General features: G+C 42.5%; 1 protein-coding gene across 1 annotated transcript in view; it reads left to right on the top strand.

Annotated features, from left to right (window-relative positions):
• The first annotated feature begins 481 nt into the window (after window positions 1–481).
• The window catches only part of dlgap2a (discs, large (Drosophila) homolog-associated protein 2a), a 78641-nt gene continuing 53037 nt past the window's right edge, over window positions 482–26085 (top strand). Inside the window, exons 1-2 of the mRNA XM_052486116.1 lie at window positions 482–1633; window positions 16462–16673. Coding sequence (XP_052342076.1) covers window positions 545–1633; window positions 16462–16673 — 1301 coding nt within the window. The 5' untranslated portion in view covers window positions 482–544. The remainder of the gene's footprint in view (window positions 1634–16461; window positions 16674–26085) is intronic.

A 26085-nucleotide genomic window follows, 5' to 3' on the forward strand; every position in this document is an offset into this window, starting at 1 on the left:
CTAGCTGCTACCTGTCCCCCTTCCCTCGCCATGCCTCACCTCACAGCCTGGCACCAACAGACAGACAAGGGATAAATGGCAACACTAGCTGCTACCTGTCCCCATTGCCTCGCCATGCCTCGCCTCACAGCCTGGCACCAACAGACAGACAAGGGAGGGAGGGAGTAGAGAATAAAAGGTTTGTGGGACTGTGGCATTTTCTGATCTTACTTTCTCTTTTTCCACTTTGTTGTTCTAGGTGACTGACTACATTGTGCTGCTGTAGTGACAATGGCATTTGATAAGCAGCTGATTTGATCATGGGTTTTGATTGTTGCAACTGCTGAAGGTTATTTGTTCTTAGCTATTTACACAGCATCTGTTGCTCTGTTTCTCTCTCTCTCTCTCTCTCTCTCTCTCTCTCTCTCTCTCTCTCTCTCTCTCTCTCTCTCTCTCTCTCTCTCTCTCTCTCTCTCTCTCTCTCTCTCTCTCAGACCAGCAGTATTCATGGTCTCCTTCTCAGCACTTCGATGAAGACAGCTACTCCCCTCCTCCACCCAGGAACATGAAGGCTCTATCGGGTGGCCGGCCCAGCCAGCTCCAGATCACCTCAGCTCACACCTGCGGCCTGGCCGACTGCGACCACTCCCTAGACCACCATGAGTCCCGCACCCCCTCATACCTCCTCAGCCCCACAGAGAGCTGTCTCATGGAGCACCGTCGCTGCTCCCCCCGTAGCTCCATCCACTCTGAGTGCATGGCGATGCCCGTCTCCATGGCCAACACAGACCACTCCATCTCCAGCAGTACCTTTCCCAGGATGCACTACAGCTCCCACCACGACGGCAGCGGGTCGCGGGATGGTGGTAGTAGAGGAGGAGGAGGAGGAGGTGTTGGCGGTGGATCACGGGATCGAGATGAGTGTGGCTCGTCGCATGGCGGCAGCGGTAAGATGAACAGAATCCCAGCCAACCTGCTAGACCAGTTTGAGAAGCAGCTTCCGTTACACCGTGATGGCTTCCACACGTTGCAGTACCAGAGGGCATCTACCACCACCACGGAGCACCGCAACGAGAGCCCTGGGAGGATCCGACACCTGGTCCACTCTGTCCAGAAGCTCTTCACCAAGTCCCACTCCCTGGAGGGCTCGTCCAAGATGAACGGAACCAAGGGAGACTCGCACCGGGAAGGCTCCCACCACCACCATCATCACCACCACGGACACCACAAACACAGCAAGCGCAGCAAGAGCAAAGAGCGTAAGTCATCAGACAGCAGCAGTAAGCAGCGCTCCGGGGTGGCGGGCTGGTGGAGCTCAGACGATAATCTGGACAGTGACAGTACGTACCGGACGCCCAGTGTCATGTCACGCCAACATGTGGACCACATCAGCAGCCACTGCTACCCCGACTCTGTCCACAGCCACTACGGGGACCTGTCGCTCAAGACCTCCAAGAGCAACAACGATGTGAAGTGTTCCGCGTGTGAGAGTGTGGCCATGGCTCCTGAAGGGAAGTTCATGAAGAGGAGCTCCTGGTCAACGCTGACCGTCAGTCAGGCCAAGGAGGCCTACAGAAAGTCCTCCCTCAACCTGGAAAAACCCATGATGCCCACAGACCTCAAGCCCAACCTCAGGCCCTGCCACTACCTACAGGTGAGTCACTCTTCTAGTTCTAGTCTGTCCGTTGCTGAAGCCATGTTGCCGGAACCATAGCAATGTGATAGATAGAAAGAAAGAAAGACAGAAAGAAAGACAGAAAGAAAGAAAAAAAGAAAGAAAGAAAGAAAGAAAGAAAGAAAGAAAGAAAGAAAGAAAGAAAGGAGACCAGTACGAAGTCACTGAATAAGAGCATCTGCTAATTGACTAAAATGTAAAATGGATGGGATTGACAGATAAGCAGACAGATATGTACACATAGACATAGGTCCACTGGTAGTCTGATTTAGTGAAGCCATTGAAGAGAGAGAGGATTTATGGTCATTATCAGTCAGTGTAGAACCAAAGACCAGCTATGCTTCACTCTAACACTTAGAAACACTGCAAACAATGAGGTTCATTGATTAGCATGGATCTCAATATCTAAGCCTGCCGTTTATATGGCACTCTATTCCATCAGAGGCTCATGTTCAGCAGACAGACAGCCCTGAATCCAGACAGCGTTATTATGATGTTGTTTGTCTCAGCTGGACCTCTGATAGTTCTGAGAGATAATCTCTTGTATTTCCCTGTCCAGGATATGAGTCACCTGTCAGGGGCTCAGCAGGGTAGAATCAGTGAGGGGACAGCTCAGTGGGAGATATCAATTACTGTATCAATGAATAACACCAGGGGGGGGCAAAGAAAAGACTCAGGATCATTGCAGGTTTGAGCTTTTTGCAGTGCCATGTTTCCCGCAGGAGTCAGTTGGTCTGTATTGGTGTGTGAGAGGCCAGGATCTGCATTGTGGGAAACCCTGGTGGATTGTGGGTAATGACATTAAGATCAATTCAAAGTGAATCAGCATTTTTTGTAGTTGATGGTCCAGAGGTTTTATGTTAGGGTTGTGGTAGTAAAGGGTATTTGTTTAGGGATGGCATCTACCTTGCCCACGGCACTGAATGCCTACTGTGCTTTTTCACTAAAATAACGCTGTATATGAAACAATGCTGTTGGTGTATGATGAATCAATATCAAGCTCTTCCTGACAGTAAAAAAAAAGTACTTGTTTTACAGTTAACATACAACCCATGAGTGGGCTATTGCCTGAAGCTAAAAACATTTGAACTCCTTAGCACTCAGATAAATACGCCTCAGAGACTCTACGAAGTAGAATGTGGTGTAACTGCTGTTTTTAATGGACAAGAAATTCATGATACATGGCTCAACCCACCCACCATTCTAGTGAGGAGGCAATGCTTATCTGACTATTAACTGACGTAAACAGGAAAACAGAGGTTTTGTGACTAATTCCAAGCATCTGTATACAAAACCCTTTTAATCGTGATGAAAATGATGAACCCCAGACAACGGTAGCCTCTAGAACCTCGAATCTCTTTATCTCTCTAAGTGCACTAAACTCTCCTTGAGACTGATGATAAGAGACGGTAATGCATTCTTTGCCTGGTCTTTTGATGGGGTGTCTGAACGGCCATAAACACGTTGTTTTTTCTATAAATAGCCCAGTCCATTCCGTTGGTTCTCCACTGCAGGGCTATTTTGAGCCTTGTCAATCGGCCCAGCTGGTGACGCATTTCCCCTGGGGATTGATGCCCCTTCTCTGAGGTGAACTAGCTACCAGGGAGGACTGTGGATCCACAGAGGGCTAGGAGACAGGGGGAAATAAACAGACTATTCTGGTCTATGGCTAGCTGGCTCAATGGCTGACTGGCTGGCTGGCTCAATGGCTGACTGGCTGGCTGGCTCAATGGCTGACTGGCTTGCTGGCTTGCTGGCTCAATGGCTGACTGGCTGGCTCAATGGCTGAATGGCTGGCTCAATAGCTGAATGGCTGACTGGCTCAATGGCTGACTGGCTGGCTGGCTCAATGGCTGAATGGCTGGCTGGCTCAATGGCTGACTGACTGGCTGAATGGCTGGCTGGCTGGCTCAATGGCTGACTGGCTTGATGGCTGGCTGGCTGGCTGGCTGGCTCAATGGCTGACTGGCTTGTTGGCTGGCTGGCTGGCTGGCTCAATGGCTCAATGGCTCAATGGCTCAATGTCTCTCTATTTCTATACCTTTTCTTATCAACAGGAGCAGTGAGGTAGTTAGATTGAGTTGTTAGTCAAAAACATCACTCTAAAATGGTCACATTGGAAGTTAGGCAGCATCCTGTTGCTGGTCTGCTTTGTTTTTCCATTTTGGTTTAAAGGTGCAGTCCTATAAAAATAGTTGTTGTTGATATTGTTTTTGGGAGGTGGGGTGTTTGTGGCACTCCAGATGGTTCAAAGTGCCAGTCACCTTGTTGTTATCATTGGATTTGACGACAGGGGAGAAAAGAAAGAAAAAAACTATTGAAAAGAGAGGAAGTTATGATGCTGTGAGAGAGCAGAGTGCTCTCCAAAAATGGGAACGTTTGGTGTGTTAGTGAGCATAGAACAGGACAGAGATGGAGTATAGTTGGCTTCTTCCTGAAATGACAAATATTTGGAATCATGCTGTATGTGCCATCGATCATCGCTCTCTGTCTTTTGCAGACTGATTTCACAAATGTGTCCCAATTACCCTAGCATGAATACACACACACACTCACACACTCAGGCCCTTGTTAGTATCTGTTAGGGAAGAACAGCAGCTTTGATTTAGATGCAGTAAGGTGACAGTGACAACGCAATGAAGTCATGGATGTGATCAGCTCACCTGGCCAGGATACATATTCACGACAGACTGCTGCTCATGGCAAACTTAATTATCTCTCTCTCTCATTCTCTATAATTATCTCTCTCTTTCAACCCCTCTATCTCTTTCTCATGTTCTTTCTCCCTTCTCTTTGTAAGTCTTGCTCTTCCCTCTCTTAGATACTGTAGACAAGCAGATAGTGTAGATCTGAAAGGACTGACTGAAAAAACAAGCATAACACATGCCTTATTAGCCACTCAACTGCTCAGCCAAAGTGCCACTACAAAATCATTTTGTTTTACTGTTGTGTCTTAGCCTTCATTAATTCACTTTCACCGCTTAACACAACTCTTTTCCTTCCAAAAGAGTAGAAAGCGCGGATTAGGCTTTGATTGTTTTGCTGATAGGGCAATGCGGCAGGATTTAATAAGACAATTAATTGCCATGTTGACTTGCCAAAGCTGGACGGTTCAGAGAGAGAAAGCCTGTGATTAAAGGCAGAGTGAAGTTGCAGCGCTGCAGACACCACAGTCTCTCTCTCTCTCTCTCTCTCTCTCTCTCTCTCTCTCTCTCTCTCTCTCCCCCTCTCTCTCTCTCTCTCTCTCTCTCTCTCTCTCTCTCTCTCCTCCTCTCTCTCTCTCTCTCTCTCTCTCTCTCTCTCTCTCTCTCTCTCTCTCTCTCTCTCTCTCTCTCTCTCTCTCTCTCTCTCTCTCTCTCTCTCTCTCCCTTTCTGTCTATGCTTCCAAAGGATAAAGACGTGCCAAATGTCATATTATGTCTATATACAGTGTTGTAATGATGTGTAAATAGTTAAAGTACAAAAGGGAAAATAAATCAACATAAATATAGGTTGTATTTACAATGGTGTCTTTTCTTGACTGGTTGTCCTTTTCTTGTGGCAACAGGTCACAAATCGTGCTGCTGTGATGGTACACTGTGGTATTTCACCCAGTAGATATGGGAGTTTAACAAAACTGTGTAATCTGATGGAAATATGTGTCTCTAATATGGTCATACATTTGGCAGGAGGTTAGGAGGTGCAGCTCAGTTTCCACCTCATTTTGTGGGCAGTTTGCACATAGCCTGTCTTCTTTTGAGAGCCAGGTCTGCCTTCAGCGACAGTCTACATTGTCAAAGATTTCCTTAATTTTGGGTTAGTCACAGTAGTCAGGTATTCTGGCACTGTGTGCTGTCTGTTTAGGGCCAAATAGCATTCTAGTTTGCTCTGTTTTTTACAATGTGTCAGGTAATTATCTTTTTGTTTTCTCAAGATTTGGTTGGGTCTAATTGTGTTGCTGTCCTGGGGCTCTGTGGGGTCTGTTTGTGTTTGTGAACAGAACCCCAGGACCAGCTTCCTTCGGGGGCTCTTCTCCAGGTTAATTTCTCTGTAGGTGATGGCTTTGTTATGGAAGGTTTGGGAATCGCTTCCTTTCATGTGGATTTTTGCAGAATTCTGCATGCAGAGTCTCAATTTGGTGTTTGTCCCATTTTGTGAATTCTTGGTTGGTGAGCGGACCCCAGACCTCACAACCATCAAGGGGAATGGCTTCTATAACTGATTCAATTATTTTTTTGCCAGATCCTAATTGGTATGTCAAATTTGATGTTCCTTTTGATGGCATAGCTGGCCCTTCTTGCCTTGTCTCTCAGATCGTTCACAACTTTGTGAAAGTTACCTGTGGCGCTGATGTTTAGGCCGAGGTATGTATCGTTTTTTGTGTGCTCTAGGGCAACGGTGTCTAGATGGAATTTATATTCGTGGTCCTGGCAACTGCACCTTTTTTGTAACACATTATTTTTGTCTTACTGAGATTTACTGTCAGGGCCCAGGTCTGACAGAATCTGTGCAGAAGATCTAGGTGCTGCCCTAGGCCCTCCTTGGTTGGGGACAGAAGCACCAGATCATCAGCAAACAGTAGACATTTTACTTCAGATTCTAGTAGGGTGAGGCCGAGTGCTGCAGACCGTTCTAGTGCCATCGCCAATTTATTGATATATAGGTTGAAGAAGGTGGGTCTACATTCCTCTCTCTCTCTCTCTCTCTCTCTCTCTCTCTCTCTCTCTCTCTCTCTCTCTCTCTCTCTCTCTCTCTCTCTCTCTCTCTCTCTCTCTCTCGATTGAAGGGCAGTGTAGTTAACCAGACTCATTTGTAATAGGTTTTTAATAGTTCCAGATGTCTACGTACTGCTGTTTACAGCTAACGTTTACAGCACACATGACAGCAGTGGAACATACAGCAGTTGGAAAGCTGATAATATACATAGGCCTCTAAATTATTCTGTCAATTTTTCCCTATCAGACGAAAAGAGGAAGTCTAAGAGCAAGTTGCCTGACTGCTAGAACTGAGATATTAACCAAAATGTCTGTTATTTTGGGAGTTTTAAACAATTAATTGACTAATTGTCCGAAGTCGGAGATATATCAGATCAAGTCCGAATTGTGTGATATAGTAGGGAGTTGTAGTTTCCAACAGGCGTATATTCGACATAGTTTAGTGTAGAAAACATGTTAACTAAAATTACCATAGTCCATTGCACGCCTACTTGTGCGTCTAAATTTATTTTACCCCAGCAGAAATAGAGAGCAGTTGCTTCGCAAGGTATTTCGACCTGGAAATACATGACCTAAGTTATTGATAGTTGGTATTTAGCACTCATAAAAGTATGACTTATTTACTTTGAAGAACTACTAAAATAGTGAATTAGTCAGACAGCATAGGCAGCCCTTACAACAGTTCCTAGCAACCCTGTGACAGGAGAGGACACCTCCAGGAAGGCAGTGAGACCTAGACCCAAGACCAAACAATACACAACATCGAGAGAGAGAGAGAGAGAGAGAGAGAGAGAGAGAGAGAGAGAGAGAGAGAGAGAGAGAGAGAGAGAGAGAGAGAGAGAGAGAGAGAGAGAGAGAGAGAGAGAGAGAGAGAGAGAGAGAGAGAGAGAGAGAGAGAGAGAGAGAGAGAGAGATGAGAGAGAGAGAGAGAGAGAGAGAGATGCATATATATATATATAGAGAGAGAGAGGCAGAGAGGCAGAGAGGCAGAGAGGCAGAGAGGCATATATATATATATATAGAGAGAGAGGCAGAGAGGCAGAGAGGCAGAGATAGAATGAAAGTGGGAGAGGGAGAGAAGGAAAGTGGCAGAGAGAGAGGAGAAAGTAAGACTGAATCATTCTCTTCCTACATTCCTCTCAGAGGAAATGATGAAGTGGGGAGGGATTATCACTGATTGAGTTGTTTGGAGACAAGCATGGGGCCAAGGAAGCCAGATCTATCCCCGTCTCTACTCGAGTCCTATTTTAATGCCACTGACTTATATTCCTAGCGGGAGAGGACCTGAGTTGAGCGGAGCAGCAGAGTTAATCAATGAAATTCCCTGCAGCAGCAGCAGGGCCTGCAGCCTACAGCCCATTTCCCTGGGGATGCCTCTGGGGCAGGATCAGAGCTGAGGCCTGAGGGCTCAGTCATGGGAAGGGACATACACGTGAACACCCACACATCCTAGGAGAGTAACCGGACTGTAGATACTGCATATCTCAGAACCTGTTGCCTTTTTCTGCCTCTTTTTGCCATCAGTGTAGTTTGTAGTGTTTCTCCTCACTTGAGTGCATTCGTTCAATTCGGCCTATCAATAACTGAGCACACATTTTCACACATATTCCATCATGTTGAAAGCAGCATGAGCTGTTCAGACACTTACTGTATAGATCTGTATGTTCTCTTCCTTCATGCAAATAGCCCTGTGCTGCGTGTGTGTATTCATTAGGATGGGATGAAACACAGTGATGTCTGGTCCCCCTACACAGGGGGAGATGGGAGATGCTCCAATCAATCTACTATAGTTTACCAGCAAATCCAAATGAAACTAATCTCACCACAGCTTGTGGCACTCCTTACTTGATTAGACGTCTAAAAATATCAAACTCCTTGAAGACTTATTTTACCCATCGACTATGATGAGCATTCAGTGTGTGTGTGAGCGTGTGAGTGAGCGTGTGTGTGTGTGAGCCAGATTCAAATAAGGTCTAGTGTCAACCCATTATTGTTTTTTTAACCCTTATTTTACATGGTAGGTTGACTGAGAACTCATTCTCATTTACAGCAACAACCTGGGGAATAGTTACAGGGAAGATGAGGGGGGATGAATGAGCTGGGGATGATTAGGTGACCATGATGGTATGAGAGACAGATTGGGAATTTATCCAGGACACCCGTTTACCGTGTTAAAAAAGACAGCACCCTACACCAATCACTGCCCTGGGATCATTTTTTAGACCAGAGGTAAGGGTGCCTCCTACTGGCCCTCCAACAACACTTCCAGTAGCATCTGGTCTCCATCTCCATTCGACCAGGACCAACCCTGCTTAGCTTCAGAAGCAAGTCAGCAGTGGGATGCAGGGTGGTATGCTGCTGGCTTTGGTTGAAAATTGCAGTGACACACTTTTCCTCAAAGAGTACCATCATCTTTTCTCATGACTTAATGAACTATAAAGGAATGACGGCGAGAGATAGTTTGGTGGGTTGGGATGGTGCCAAGCACGCACAATGTGACAGGATATAACAATTACAGATGGATATTGCATTAGTTTCAGCTGCGACATCAACACGACGTTTAACAATCACTGAGATTGTCTTCCTTTATGAAGAACCGATAAAAGGCCATTCGTAGATGTTCTGATGACTAACCCAGACAGACACAGACCAACCTGAGGAAGAGATGACTAACCCAGACGCACACTGACCAACCTGAGGAAGAGATGACTAACCCAGACGCACACTGACCAACCTGAGAAATAGATGACTAACCCAGACAGACACTGACCAACCTGAGGAAGAGATGACTAACCCAGACGCACACTGACCAACCTGAGAAATAGATGACTAACCCAGACAGACACAGACCAACCTGAGGAAGAGATGACTAACCCAGACGCACACTGACCAACCTGAGGAAGAGATGACTAACCCAGACAGACACTGACCAACCTGAGAAATAGATGACTAACCCAGACAGACACAGACCAACCTGAGGAAGAGATGACTAACCCAGACGCACACTGACCAACCTGAGAAATAGATGACTAACCCAGACAGACACAGACCAACCTGAGGAAGAGATGACTAACCCAGACGCACACTGACCAACCTGAGGAAGAGATGACTAACCCAGACACACAGACCAACCTGAGAAATAGATGACTAACCCAGACAGACACAGACCAACCTGAGGAAGAGATGACTAACCCAGACGCACACTGACCAACCTGAGGAAGAGATGACTAACCCAGACGCACACTGACCAACCTGAGAAATAGATGACTAACCCAGACAGACAGACTAACCCAGACAAACACAAACCAACTTGAGGAAGAGATGACTAACCCAGACAAACACAAACCAACTTGAGAAATAGATGACTAACCCAGACAGACAGACCAACCTAGACAAACACAAACCAATTTGAGGAAGAGATGACTAACCCAGACGCACACAGACCAACCTGAGGAAGAGATGACTAACCCAGACAGACAGACCAACCCAGACAAACACAAACCAACCCGAGGAAGAGATGACTAACCCAGACAGACAGACCAACCTGAGGAAGAGATGACTAACCCAGACACACACAGACCAACTTGAGGAAGAGATGACTAACCCAGACAGACAGACCAACCCAGACAAACACAAACCAACTTGAGGAAGAGATGACTAACCCAGACGCACACAGACCAACCTGAGGAAGGGATGACTAACCCAGACAAACGCAGACCAACCTGAGGAAGAGATGACTAACCCAGATACACACTGAACAACCTGAGGAAGAGATGACTAACCCAGATACACACTGAACAACCTGAGAAATAGATGACTAACCCAGACACACACTGAAAAACCTGAGGAAGAGATGACTAACCCAGACACACACTGAACAACCTGAGAAATAGATGACTAACCCAGACACACACTGAAAAACCTGAGGAAGAGATGACTAACCCAGACACACACTGAAAAACCTGAGGAAGAGATGACTAATCCAGACAGACAGACCAACCCAGACAAACACAAACCAACTTGAGGAAGAGATGACTAACCCAGACGCACACAGACCAACCTGAGGAAGAGATGACTAACCCAGACAAACGCAGACCAACCTGAGGAAGAGATGACTAACCCAGACACACACTGAACAACCTGAGAAATAGATGACAAACCCAGATAAACACTGAACAACCTGAGAAATAGATGACTAACCCAGACACACACTGAAAAACCTGAGAAATAGATGACTAACCCAGACACACACTGAACAACATGAGGAAGAGATGACTAACCCAGACACACACTGAACAACCTGAGAAATAGATGACTAACCCAGATACACACTGAACAACCTGAGAAATAGATGACTAACCCAGACACACACTGAACAACCTGAGGAAGAGATGACTAACCCAGATACACACTGAACAACCTGAGGAAGAGATGACTAACCCAGATACACACTGAACAACCTGAGAAATAGATGACTAACCCAGACACACACTGAAAAACCTGAGAAATAGATGACTAACCCAGATACACACTGAACAACCTGAGGAAGAGATGACTAACCCAGATACACACTGAACAACCTGAGAAATAGATGACTAACCCAGACACACACTGAACAACATGAGGAAGAGATGACTAACCCAGATACACACTGAACAACCTGAGGAATAGATGACTAACCCAGACACACACTGAAAAACCTGAGAAATACATGACTAACCCAGACACACACTGAACAACCTGAGAAATAGATGACTAACCCAGACACACACTGAACAACCTGAGGAAGAGATGACTAACCCAGATACACACTGAACAACCTGAGAAATAGATGACTAACCCAGACACACACTGAAAAACCTGAGAAATAGATGACTAACCCAGATACACACTGAAAAACCTGAGAAATAGATGACTAACCCAGACACACACTGAACAACATGAGGAAGAGATGACTAACCCAGATACACACTGAACAACCTGAGGAAGAGATGACTAACCCAGACACACACAGACCAACTTGAGGAAGAGATGACTAACCCAGACAGACAGACCAACCCACTGACAAAGCAAACCTGAGGAAGAGATGACTAACCCAGACACACACAGACCAACTTGAGGAAGAGATGACTAACCCAGACAGACAGACCAACCCAGACAAACACAAACCAACTTGAGGAAGAGATGACTAACCCAGACGCACACAGACCAACCTGAGGAAGAGATGACTAACCCAGACACACACTGAACAATCTGAGAAATAGATGACTAACCCAGACACACACTGAAAAACCTGAGGAAGAGATGACTAACCCAGACACACACTGACCAACCTGAGGAAGAGATGACTAACCCAGACACACACTGAACAACCTGAGAAATAGATGACTAACCCAGACACACACTGAACAACCTGAGAAATAGATGACTAACCCAGATACACACTGAACAACCTGAGAAATAGATGACTAACCCAGACACACACTGAACAACCTGAGGAATAGATGACTAACCCAGACACACACTGAAAAACCTGAGAAATAGATGACTAACACAGACAGACAGAACAACCTGAGGAGGAGATGACTAACCCAGACACACACTGAAAAACCTGAGAAATAGATGACTAACACAGACAGAACAACCTGAGAAGGAGATGAGGAAGAACAATGAAAGAGGATCTAGATGACTTACTTGGTGACTGATTATCTAATATGGTGACTGAGTGTCTAATATGGCGACTGAGTGACTGAGTATCTAATATGGTGACTGAGTGACTGAGTATCTAATATGGTGACTGAGTGTCTAATATGGTGACTGAGTGACTGAGTATCTAATATGGTGACTGAGTATCTAGTATGGTGACTGAGTGACGGAGTATCTAATATGGTGACTGAGTGTCTAATATGGTGACTGAGTATCTAATATGGTGACTGAGTATCTAATATGGTGACTGAGTATCTAGTATGGTGACTGAGTAATGGAGTATCTAATAAGGTGACTGAGTGTCTAATATGGTGACTGAGTATCTAATATGGCGACTGAGTATCTAGTATGGTGACTGAGTGATGGAGTATCTAATATGGTGACTGAGTATCTAATATGGTGACTGAGTATCTAATATGGTGACTGAGTATCTAGTATGGTGACTGAGTGACTAATATGGTGACTGAGTATCTAATATGGTGACTGAGTGACCAAGTGACTAATATGGTGACTGGGTATCTAATATGGTGACTGAGTATCTAGTATGGTGACTGAGTGGCTGAGTATCTAATATGGTGACTGAGTGTCTAATATGGTGACTGAGTGACTGAGTATCTAATATGGTGACTGAGTGTCTAATATGATGACTGAGTGACTGAGTATCTAATATAGTGACTGAGTATCTAGTATGGTGACTGAGTGACGGAGTATCTAATATGGTGACTTAGTGTCTAATATGGTGACTGAGTATCTAATATGGTGACTGAGTATATAGTATGGTGACTGAGTATCTAGTATGGTAACTGAGTGATGGAGTATCTAATATGGTGACTGAGTGTCTAATATGGTGACTGAGTATCTAATATGGTGACTGAGTATCTAGTATGGTGACTGAGTATCTAGTATGGTGACTGAGTATCTAGTATGGTGACTGAGTATCTAATATGGTGACTGAGTGTCTAATATGGTGACTGAGTATCTAATATGGTGACTGAGTGTCTAATATGGTGACTGAGTATCTAATATGGTGACTGAGTGTCTAATATGGTGACTGAGTATCTAATATGGCGACTGAGTATCTAGTATGGTGACTGAGTGTCTAATATGGTGACTGAGTGATGGAGTATCTAATATGGTGACTGAGTGTCTAATATGGTGACTGAGTATCTAATTTGGTGACTGAGTATCTAATATGGTGTCTGAGTATCTAATTTGGTGACTGAGTATCTAGTATGGTGACTGAGTATCTAATATGGTGACTGAGTATCTAGTATGGTGACTGAGTATCTAATTTGGTGACTGAGTATCTAGTATGGTGACTGAGTATCTAATATGGTGTCTGAGTATCTAATTTGGTGACTGAGTGACTGAGTATCTAGTATGGTGACTGAGTATCTAATATGGTGACTGAGTGACTGAGTGCCTAATATGGTGACTGAGTATCTAATATGGTGACTGAGTATCTAATATGGTGACTGAGTATCTAGTATGGTGACTGAGTGACTAATATGGTGACTGAGTATCTAATATGGTGACTGAGTGACCAAGTGACTAATATGGTGACTGGGTATCTAATATGGTGACTGAGTATCTAGTATGGTGACTGAGTGATGGAGTATCTAATATGGTGACTGAGTGTCTAATATGGTGACTGAGTGTCTAATATGGTGACTGAGTATCTAATATGGTGACTGAGTATCTAGTATGGTAACTGAGTATCTAATATGGTGACTGAGTATCCAATATGGTGACTGAGTATCTAATATGGTGTCTGAGTATCTAGTATGGTGACTGAGTATCTAGTATGGTGACTGAGTATCTAATATGGTGACTGAGTATCTAATATGGTGACTGAGTATCTAATATGGTGACTGAGTATCCAATATGGTGACTGTGTGACTGAGTTTCTAATATGGTGACTGAGTATCTAATATGGTTTCTGAGTATCTAATTTGGTGACTGAGTATCTAGTATGGTGACTGAGTATCTAATATGGTGTCTGAGTATCTAATTTGGTGACTGAGTGACTGAGTATCTAGTATGGTGACTGAGTATCTAATATGGTGACTGAGTGACTGAGTGCCTAATATGGTGACTGAGTATCTAATATGGTGACTGAGTATCTAATATGGTGACTGAGTATCTAGTATGGTGACTGAGTGACTAATATGGTGACTGGGTATCTAATATGGTGACTGAGTATCTAATATGGTGACTGAGTATCTAATATGGGAACTGAGTATCTAATATGGTGACTGAGTGAATGAGTATCTAATATGGTGACTGAGTGAATGAGTATCTAATATGGTGACTGAGTGACTGAGTATCTAATATGGTGACTGAGTATCTAGTATGGTGACTGAGTGACTAATATGGTGACTGGGTATCTAATATGGTGACTGAGTATCTAATATGGTGACTGAGTATCTAATATGGGAACTGAGTATCTAATATGGTGACTGAGTGAATGAGTATCTAATATGGTGACTGAGTGAATGAGTATCTAATATGGTGACTGAGTGACTGAGTATCTAATATGGTGACTGAGTATCTAGTATGGTGACTGAGTATCTAGTATGGTGACTGTTCTCTAAAGAGTTTTCTGGTTCTGAAGATCTTTTAGATGAGAGAGGTTCCTTGAGTAGCTTTTACCTTCACTCTGAGTGACGTTGAGGCCCCTTGAAGGATGGTGAGCCTGTGTGGCGCAAATTAAATGTAAAATTTTAAGTATGTCGGGTGATTTTGCGATGGCTTTGGGTTGGAGATTCAATGTACAGGGAAGAAATATTTTTGTATTTGAAGTACAGCGTCATGCACACACATTCAGGCACGCGTGCGCACACACACCACTAATATATACTTCAGCCACCCCCCCCTAGCCATGTGTGTGTATGTTTGTTTGTGTGAGAGGCTTAGTTCCTAACTCAGTTCCTGATGTAGTTACTTTTTAAGTAACACAAAACTGAGAGAGAGAGAGAGAGAGATGTGGTCGTTTGTTTAACGAGCCTGTGATATTTAAATGAGTTTGTGAACAACATGATGTTACCAGTTCGATTAAATGAGCAAGAAGTTTGTTGAACAGCTTCAAATAGTTTCCACAACCTTTCAACACATTCTATTTTCCAAACAAAATACCAGAATATGATACTTTTGTGTTCGGCTCATGATTTTCATTTGATCTTTTGAATTCCAGAAGGGATCTTCAGAACAGTTGGATCAGCGCAATTCCATGGTAACAACTCAGATTTGTCACATTAAAATGTATGTCAAACAAAACCAATGATTGCAAAGTTAAACACACCGTACACGTTTATGCACAAGGATTACTTAAAAAAAAACATTTACTTGAAGATCACTGCAGATGCACGTTTTGGAAACGTGAATGACAGCACAAACTGTACAAACGTTGTTATTAAATGATCTGAGCTTTCTAGTGTGCAGCTCTTTTTCAAGTGTTCTGCTCCGCTAGCCAGCACCTTGCCCATCATCAATGACTGTATATTTTATTTTATCCAACTGAACTATAACAGATCTCTTGCAGGGTTTATGTACTACTTAAAGACGTCTTGCATCAGTATGTAATCCATCAGACAGGAATTTCAAACAGTGTTACCTCTCCTGTGATTTACCATACACCATGTAACACTGTGTAAGCAGTAGACACCACATCTCTGATGCTGCTTCTCAATATTGAGGAGCCTTGTGATGTGTACTGTAACCTTGGGTAAACACTGCACCATCACGCTGCATATACCTCGCTTTGAGTCTCAATCTGGGAACAGGTTGCAGTCAAGGGAACAAGTCTTGAGTCAGAAAACCAAACATCTTTCCAATGGGGATGCTGCCATGCAGCTGTCTATGTCTCACTAGCTGTCGAGAGAGAATGACAATAGAATATTACATGGAATGTACATGAACTATATTTGCCTGAGATGTGGTTGAAAGGCGGTTGCTGTGGATGAATCTCCTATTCTGTTTGATCCTCTATAATCTCACTCTCACTACCTTCACTTTTACCAATAAACATGATCGAGGACACAGTCTGTTTTACAACCACGGCTGAGCCAAGAGCCTCTGAGTACACAGGCAACCTTGAGGGAACAACATATATACTGGCATAGCGCACAGATATTGGCAAACTGTTTTCAGGTCTATGCAACAATAGTAACAGTTCAAAGATAAACTCTACCTACTTACAGTAAATATGATGTACGTAAATACATGGTACCACAAGTGGGACCAAAGAAACATTGAGGTAAACCTGCGTATTTCTAGTGCTCGTACTATAATAACATTATATTCTGCAATCGTACTACTGCTCTTACATGGTTTTAGTGCCACTTCTCACCCTATAGAGACCCCACCTGAACCCTTCTCTCTAACCCCCTCTCTATCGCCCTCCCCCAGGTACCTCAGGATGAGTGGAGTGGTTACCCAGGGGGAGGTAAGGGTGATGAGATCCCCTGCCGGAGGATGAGGAGCAGCAGTTACGTCAAAGCCATGGGTGATGAGGAGAGTGGAGAGTCTGACTCCAGTCCCAAGACCTCCCCCGTGAAGACGGTCCGGCCACACTCCCTGGTCAAGTATGTCATGCAAAGACCGCTCTTAGACTCCCAGAGGTAGGCCATGTAAAGTATCCCAGCATGCAATGTCAAAGATGTGTTCCTAGATCTGTGGTTCATAAGGGCAACTTCTAAACCTTGTACAAATGAATGAATACATTTGATTTGATTTCTATAGCAAAAAGGTTTTTGTGTGATTGTTTATAAAACATTGTTACGGGTGTGCGCTGTAGAATAAAGTGAATGAATTCTTGAGTGGAACACTAAAAGAGGAGAATTGTGTTATTGCGGTGTTGTGTTAGTGTAGTTTTGTGTTAGTGTTGTGTTAGTGTAGTGTTGTAGTTTTGTGTTAGTGTTGCGTTAGTGTAGTGTTGTATTAGTGTAGTTTTGTGTTAGTGTTGCGTTAGTGTAGTGTTGTGTTAGTGTAGTTTTGTGTTTGTGTTGTGGTAGTGTTGCGTTAGTGTAGGGTTGTGTTAGTGTAGTTTTGTGTTAGTGTTGCGTTAGTGTAGTGTTGTGTTGCTTTGTGGCAGAGGAAATGGGCTTTTAAAGGATTAGATGGGACATGATGCAGACACAGTCCCAGAAACAACAACATTAATGCCTAGCAATATGGCATGACAAATGCAGCAGATTAACATGAAATTAGATTACAATACTTGTCCAATGATAGGATGATGCCAGCAGAATTCTAACACAGAAACAATAGCACAAGAAAGGACATATCCTAGATAGATGATTCAATAAGTTGGGCAAGAATGCTGTTGTTTGCCATTTTACATACTCTGTTGGAAGGCAATGCTGTTATTGGATTATAAAACTGCATATTGTCGTCATCTACCTTTCTTTACATTAATGTCAGTGAGGAAATGTTAAAACAGAAATGATACACTGATGTTATTTCCCTGGAAATGTCTCATCATTATCAAATGTGGTTTCGGAAGAGGTTTAGAGCCTTGAATTCATTCCACAGAGTGTTTAAAGGGACACACTAGTTATTTCCTCTGTTTACTTCTACTGTTCCTGATCCTTGTATGGTGTGTTAATTGTCCTTGTCAATGGCTGCCTTGTTTGCCCATTGTTTCACACATTTCCTTGTTACCTCACTTCCTCACCATCTTCAACCCTGGGTCACTCTCATATATCATTCATATCCTTGTCAGTGTATGTGGCAGAGCAGTAGCAGTTATATTGGAATACAAATGTGGTCCTTTAATGGTAGTTACAAGGTGGGTCTCAGTGTAAAATACATCTCCCATCGACTTTCAGTCTAAATGGTTTTAGAATTTTGTCTCTAATTAAAAGGTTTTCTTCATTATTTCAGGGGCAGGTATGAGAAAATCACTATTCTCTGATCCACCACTATAGTTGAATATTTATTGTGTTTTGAATTTAAACATTACGTCAGGCATAAAAACATGAAATTGTATTTGGCGATTCCATCGTTCCCTGATTTGATTGTCAAAGTAGTAGTGCCACTGTCTGCAAGAGCAAGCACAGTCACTTTCACTCCTCCAAAGCCACTCGTCTCTCTTTGTTCATGGCTGAATATGGAGACAGTAATAATAGGAGTCCATTTTTATTAATTTTCCATTGTAAAATCCTCCTCCCGGATCAGCACTTTCAGAAACTCATGTTTTGTTCTGCCTATTGTATTCTGCTGTATCAGCCAGTACAACACAATGACTGGCCTTTGCTAGGCTCTTTTAATGTACAGGGCTCTATTAGATTAACTCTATTCTTGGCAGAATCTCAAAACAGGCTGCCCTGTACTAGTACATTCTTCATTTTGGAATGGGGAATGTTTTATTGGTGCTATTTTGGCATACCGAAAACAATTATTAGTCATTTGATTGACAGCCTTTAATTTAACAGAAGAATTGCTGTGGTACATGATGTCAATTTCTTTCTCACTTACAAATGACCTTGGTGCAGACCCAGGATAAGGGAGTAGCTGAAATCAGTGAGGGGCACAATTTTGGGGTGTTCTTGCATTAGAATTATATTGAATTCTGTTTATATCACACTATACAATAATAAACAACAAGTTCAAATTCCGAATCTCAGAGACCATTGATTGAGTGCTTATGAAGGGACAGATTGGCGTTTTGCTATTTTTATGTTGGGACATAAAACTAAAACTGTAAATGTAAAACTGATGGGGCATAAGTTTCAAGTGAGGGGGCTAAGCCCCCTGTTGCCCCCTTGTGGACCTGGGTCCGCCTTGGTGGTGTTTGTTTATAAGGTGTGAAACCTATTGGATGCCATAAAGTTTCATGTACAGTTTCATGCAAATGTGACTGTTGTAATTCTATCCTATCTATCTCTGTTCATTTCTACGTTGCTCGTGGTGTCCCTGCTGTACTGCATCAGCTGTATCAGCTCTATGTTGGTCCTGATCCAGCCCCCTGCTATGTCAGTCATGTATGGTTGTTGTGTGTTTCTCTCCTCGCCAACCCCCACATGCTACAGCAGCTCTACTCATTACCATTCAACACAGGTTGGTCGATTACTATTACGGCACAGCAAGACTTTTTCCTGGAAAATACTGACACCACAGAAAGTGTCGAGTACACAATACCTTAATATCTTGTCAGCCTGACCCCCGCCACTGATGACACATAAAATGCAAGTGTGTTTCTCACAGTCAGTCTGTGGTTGTCTCTCTGTTACCAAGCACTCTGGGGAGTTAATTACGTTTCATTTCCAATGGATTATTATTCATAATTGTTGGTGATTTTAATACTGTGCAGAACACAAATCTAGATAGATCGGGGGGTTGTTTGCATTATTCTAATCCAAATGCACTTTCTGCAATTCCTGCGTTAATGTCCTCTCTAGACCTGGTAGATGTTTGGTAATGAAGAAACCATGATCTGACTACACACACGTGGCGTGGTTATAAGCAAGCTAGTCGCATCGACTACTTCCTTATCTCCTTCGCTCTGGTCTCAAACGTATCACAGTCTACCATTGCTGACCATTTACTTTCTGACCAGGCCCTTATTTATTTGTCTCTAACTACAGTAGAATATCCTAGAGGACCGGGTTATTTGGAAACTCAATCAATCACTGCTAAAAGATGAAGATTTTTAAAATATTTTTTATTTAATTTTTTTAAACAGAATGTGGGATCAGCTGATCCTCTGATTGTCTGGGACACTTTCAAATGTGTATTCAGAGGCCATTCAATCAAGTGGTCATCATGGGGGACAGCTATATCTTAGGAGGGAAAATTAATTAACTAAAGAGTTGAATGACTTGAATAAGCAAACTGATACAGTAGTAGACCCTCCAATTGAAATGCTTCTTCTGATCAAGAGTAGACAACATGATGTTTACATGCTTCGTTTCTCATCTCATATGTATGTACGTATATACTGACTTTCTGACGGGCCACCCCCAGGTGGTGAAGGGAGGAAAGAACATCTCCACTTCGCCGATCCTCAACACTAGGGCTCCACAAGGGTGCGTGCTCAATCCCCTCCTGTACTCCCTGTTCACCCATGAGTACGTAGCCATGCACGCCTCCAACTCGATCATCAAGTTTGCAGATGACACTACAGTGGTAGGCTTGTTTACCAACAACAACGAGACGGCCTACAGGGAGGAGGTGAGGGCCCTCGGAGTGCGGTGTCAGGACAATAACCTCACACTCAACGTGAACAAAACAAAGGGGATGATCGTGGACTTCAGGAAACAGCAGAGGGAGCACCCCCCTGTCCACATCGACAGGACAGTAGTGGAGAAGGTGGAAAATTTTAAGTTACTCGGCGTACACATCACGGACAAACTGAAATGTTCCACCCACACAGACAGCGTGGTGAAGAAGGCACAACAGCGCTTCTTCAACCTCAGGAGGCTGAAGAAATTTGGCTTGTCACCGAAAACACTCACAAATTTTTACAGATGCACAATCGAGAGCATCCTGTCGGGCTGTGTCACCGCCTGGTACGGCAACTGCACCGCCCTCAACCGCAAGGCTCTCCAATTGGTACTGCGGTCTGCACAACGTATCACCGGGGGGGCAAACTACCTGCCCTCTAGGACACCTACAGCACTGTCACAGGAAGGCCAAAAAGTTAATCAAGGACATCAACCACCCGAGACACTACCTGTTCACCCTGCTATCACCCAGAAGGCGAGGTCAGTACAGGTGCATCAAAGTTGGGACCGAGAGACTGAAACACAGCTTCTACCTGAAGGCCATCAGACTGTTAAACAGCCATCACTAACATAGAGAGACTGCTGCCAACATACAGACACAAATCACTGTCCATTTTAATAAATGGATTTAATAAAGGTATCACTAGTCACTTTAAATAATGCCACTTTAATAATGTTTACATATCTTACATTACTCATCTCATATGTATATACTGTATTTCATACCAACTATTGCATCCTGCCTATGCCGCACGGCCATCGCTCATCCATATATTTACATGTACATATTCTTAATATATCCCTTTACATTTGTGTATATAAGGTAGTTGTTGTGAATTTTAGATTACTTGTTAGATATTACTGCACTGTTGGAACTAGAAGCACAAGCATTTCGCTACACTCACATTAACATCTGCTAACCATGTGTATGTGCGGCGACAGGTGGTGCCCACAAACGGTTAGGTCCTACAAAAAGCTGTTCCAACAGCAAAGCTTTCTTTCCAGCACTATGGAGTGAATCCTTACCACCACAACACCAGCAGAGCCTTGTCTGGCAGCGAAACAATTCATTCAGACATATTACTGCCTTTTTTTCAAACATAGCTGATATGGCCGACCTGGCATATTACGTCATTTATGCAGAAGCATATTTTTGGCACATTTTGTCATCAAATGAAGAGAAAGATTTACAATTCCGAGTTGGATGACCATTCGAAACATATTTTCCCAGTCTGACTTCCCAGTTGCAATGCTTGAGGTTAGCCACTGTCACTTATTACTTCTAAACAACTCGTTATTGAATTAGCGATTTCTAACTTGTTGTGTAATGTTTATGTCCAATGGCTGATGAACACCAATACGTTTTATATATAATTTACCTTCAGTATTTATCTTCATATTAACAAGGATTAAAAAGGATTTGCCAGTAGATTGTCTACTTGATTTATGATGACTGCTAGCTAAGATTTTGAAAGTCAAATCAAAGCTACTGTAGATATAACGTGATTTGACATAAATGTATCTTTGTCTGAAACACCTGCATTTTGGGGCTGCCTCCTTGTATGCGGCTTTATTAACTCAATGACATATATATTTTTACATTGTTTGCAAACTGATTTGTGACATGTTTTAATGCCAAAATAACATGCAAAACAGGCATGCTCCCCCAATTAAAAATATATATATATATATGTTATTTTAATTTTTTGGGCAAAAAATGTGGGGCTCAAAACATGACTGGTCGTTACATTGGTGACAATATTTGTTAGTTTGGTGTTTATTGCAGATTTTGAGAAGGCTTTTGGGAAGATAAAAGCGATTTATTTTAGAGATGCCGTCAGTATTTACATTTTGGTAAGTCATTTATTCAATGGTTTAGGGTCTTATAGCAGAAACCGGTGAGTAAAGTAGTGAATAATGGGTATTTATCTATAAACTTTGAGCTATTCAGAGAGGTCAGACAAGGGGATCCAGTTTCACCTTATTTATTCTTATTGGCTATCGAGATGCTGGCCATCAAAATCAGGAATGATTCCAATGTAGTAGGTCTGAGTATCAGTGGTCTTGAAAGCATGATACAACATTTGCCTCTCAGCCGCAACAATCATCACTAGATGCTCTTATTGGAGATTTGAATAACTTTTCAAACTATCAGATCTGAAAACAAATGATAAGAAATGCACCATTTTGAGTGTGTTTTTCTTAAGAAAGTCCAACTATATTTTGCGTTGTTGCATACAAATAAGTGGAGCAATAGCCCAGTGGACATGCTTGGCATCCACATTTGAGAAAGAATAAAGGATCCTGTAAAGGAGAACTTTGATTTGAAACGTGCCAAGATTGACTAAATACTATTGCTGTGGAAAGCTAAAGATTAGTCTTTATATGGCAGAGTGACATTAGTAAACACCTTAATTGTCTCTACAGTATCTCTTCCTGTCACTTCCATCCCCAGATAAGGTTTTCTTTAAGCAGTTTGAAGCCAACATATCTATAATGTATGACAGTGGAGGGCAAAAAAAGCTTTATTTAACTAGGCAGGTCAGTTAAGAACAAATTCTTATTTTCAATGACAGCCTAGGAACAGTGGGTTAGCTGCCTTCAGTTCAGGGGCAGAATGACAGATTTTTACATTGTCAGCTCGGGGATTTGATCTTGCAATCTAACAGTTACTAGTCAAATGCTCTAACCACTAGGCTACCATCCGCCCCACATTCAAAGAATATTGAAGCGTTAAATCAATCTCTAGAACTATATGTAAATATGAATGGGATCTCATGTAATATCGTAGATGAGAGAAACCCACTTTTCTATTTAATAATTTTATATAAATTACGTTTTTGCACCTTGCTGGGTTCCTGCAGGATTTCTTAATGGACATATCCCCATTCTTTAAATAATCAATAACAGCTTGGTTGCATTTTCAATATTATCCTTCATAAAAAATAACTGAAATTCTGAGCCAAATCATATGGTTGAATTCAAATATCCTGATAAATCAAATAAAATGTTTGGGAATGTGTTTCTGGAAAAGGGGATCTTATTTTAAAATGATATCATTGATAATTTGAAACACTGTGCACAATATATGGGAACATACAGTATGTATCAATCATAATTACAATCAGTTACTGGCAGCAATTTCTACAGAATAGAAGAAAAAGTTAAGGGAAAGAAAAGAGAAACTATTTGTTTGCCTACCTCATATTACATCTCACAGGTGGTTAACTAGAGATAAAATCAATTAAGACATTTTCATTTTCATTTGAAAAATAACAAATTGGTTGCCATCCCACACAAATTCCACTCTTACTGGGAAGAGCAGTTTGATACGTCCATCCCTTGGAAATTATTTATAAACTGATTTTTAAAACCGCATTAGTGGTTTTCGTTGGTGGAAGAAGGAGTAGACCAAAGCGCAGCGTGGTACGTGTTCATGATACCTTTAATAAACTGAACACTGAATACAAACAAACAAGAGAATAAAGGAAAACCGAAACAGTCCCGTATGGTGAAAACACTGAAACGGAAAATACCCACAAACAAAAGTAGTTCTCAATCAGAGACAACGATTGACAGCTGCCTCTGATTGGGAACCATACCAGGCCAAACACATAGAAATATACACACAAGAACAAAACATGAATGATCACCCCAACTCACGCCCTGACCAAGACAAGACATAAAAAAGCAACTCAGGTCAGAACGTGACAATTAGACTCATCATCTGAATGTTTCAGTTGAAGATATTGTACACGTTTCTGGCTACTAACAAGATGTTACAAATATGGAGCATAGAAAAATCCCCTTTGTCCTATTTTTGTTGTGTGGAAGTGGAGGATTTGTTACATATTTTCTGGTATTGCCACATAGTTGCTAACTTTCGGGTAAAAGTACAAGAGCGGTTACTCCCTGTTGTACACAATTTTGTTATATTTCCACAAACAGTTATATTGGGGTGACTTAAGGGACAGATGCATCACGGTATACAATCTCTTTATTGCGCTGGGGAAGGTTTTCATTTTCAAAAAAATATGAGTAATTCGATTCTTTCAAAATAACTGTCAAACAATATTATACACAAGAAGGATTGATTGCAAAAAAAGTGGGAGGTCACAATATTTTACTGATAACCCCCCAAAAAGAAAAAAGACCAAAATTACTTGCAACAACAAAAAATGGTTTAGTCCCCCAAATGTGGGTGGGTGAAGGTGGGTTTGTAAAATAATACAAATTATTAGGATTATTTTGTCTAAGAAGTTTAAATAAAATGTTTACATTTTAAAAGGCCTCTGTTGGTGTATACTGTATGTCATTGATGTGCGAAATCAATGTGTGAATACACGTCAGGACACAGACAAGCACGTATGCACACACCATTGCCCTTTATGGATCCTTTTATGTTTCCTGGCCACACAGCCCGCCTCAGAGTCCATTGACAATGACACAAGTATGGATACAGTTGATGAGGTTGCTCCTGTATTCACTGTAGACAGTGTTGGTCTCCCTCAGGGTTTCAAGGGTTTCAGTGTTGAGCTACCAAGTTCATCCCTGGCTGAATGCCTGCTGTGGTGGCTTTTCATTCATGGCTGAATGGACTGAATGAATCTCCCTGTCTGGCCATTTGTCTTCTTGTGTTGTGACACCTCAGGACTGCTCCAGTATTGCCTGTCTGTTGCTCCTATTGCAGCTATTTCAGTTTGAATGTGAATAATTATGAACGCAAAACAGTTTATATAACTTAATTGTTTTAGACCTTTGCTTAAAAATAAAATAAAAAGTATTGTCCAGATGTTGCTGCAGTATGGGGCTCCATGCAGGAGTGGTGCTGCTGGTATGAGTATAACGCTTTCATAATATCATGGCTCACTGCTTGTTTGCACTGAATTGAATTGGATTTGAGGTTTGGGGTGTGTGTGCAAGGTTGGATTTCTGTTTCCACTTGAAGCAATTTCCTCTCCTGCTGGGTTGCAGCGGGTGTAAATTTGATGGCAGAGGTTCCTGGAGCTAATGGTGTTAAAGTGAGAACAGCCTTGGCGTTGTGTCACCTCCCTCTCATCGCTGACAGGGTGACTCTCTGTTCAGTCTCTCAACAATAAAGAACATATTATCGTCACCAAGCCTGTCTCTAGGCCCGTTCAGCTCAAACGCCCCTCCACAAGAGGGGACTGACGTCTACGATCATCTTAATTAATAATCATTTACACCCCCCAAATATCCCCTGGGGTCCCGACCTAAGGACCTACAGACTGTAGACTAAGATGAATGGAATTTGTATATTGGATTTCTCGCTGCAATAAGAGGGACTTTCCAAACTGGTTTAATGGATGTATTAATGATGATGATGGGACTGGAATGGCATGTGGCAATTTAAAGCATTACTGCATAGCAGGATAATTAAGTTAATGAGTCAATCAGGCATGGGAAGCAGAGGAGCATTCCCCATCATTGGAGAGAAGCACACTTTCTCTAATGGCTGCCTTCTCATCAAGAATGTGGGGGCAAGGTCTACAAAAACCAAGCCAATCAATCCCAGCTATTTTGGGCAGGTTTTATTATAACTTTTTTACCCTTCAAATTATGATTGGCCTCTTGAGTAGCAGCCGTAATGAATAAAACTCCTGATGTGGCATAAGGCAATTAATTATTCATTCAGATTGTGATTGCGTATCATATGAACGCTTGTTGCTCACATCTCAAGGTCAGAGAAGAATCCCATTCCATTGATTAGTTGCTGTTTTAGACACATGCTGCATAAACTGCTTCTTTGTTTGCTGAGCTGTTCCCACAATACTTTAACTTTGTG

This window comes from Oncorhynchus keta, chromosome 29 (genome assembly GCF_023373465.1).
Source record: "Oncorhynchus keta strain PuntledgeMale-10-30-2019 chromosome 29, Oket_V2, whole genome shotgun sequence".
Lineage (NCBI taxonomy): Eukaryota > Metazoa > Chordata > Actinopteri > Salmoniformes > Salmonidae > Oncorhynchus > Oncorhynchus keta.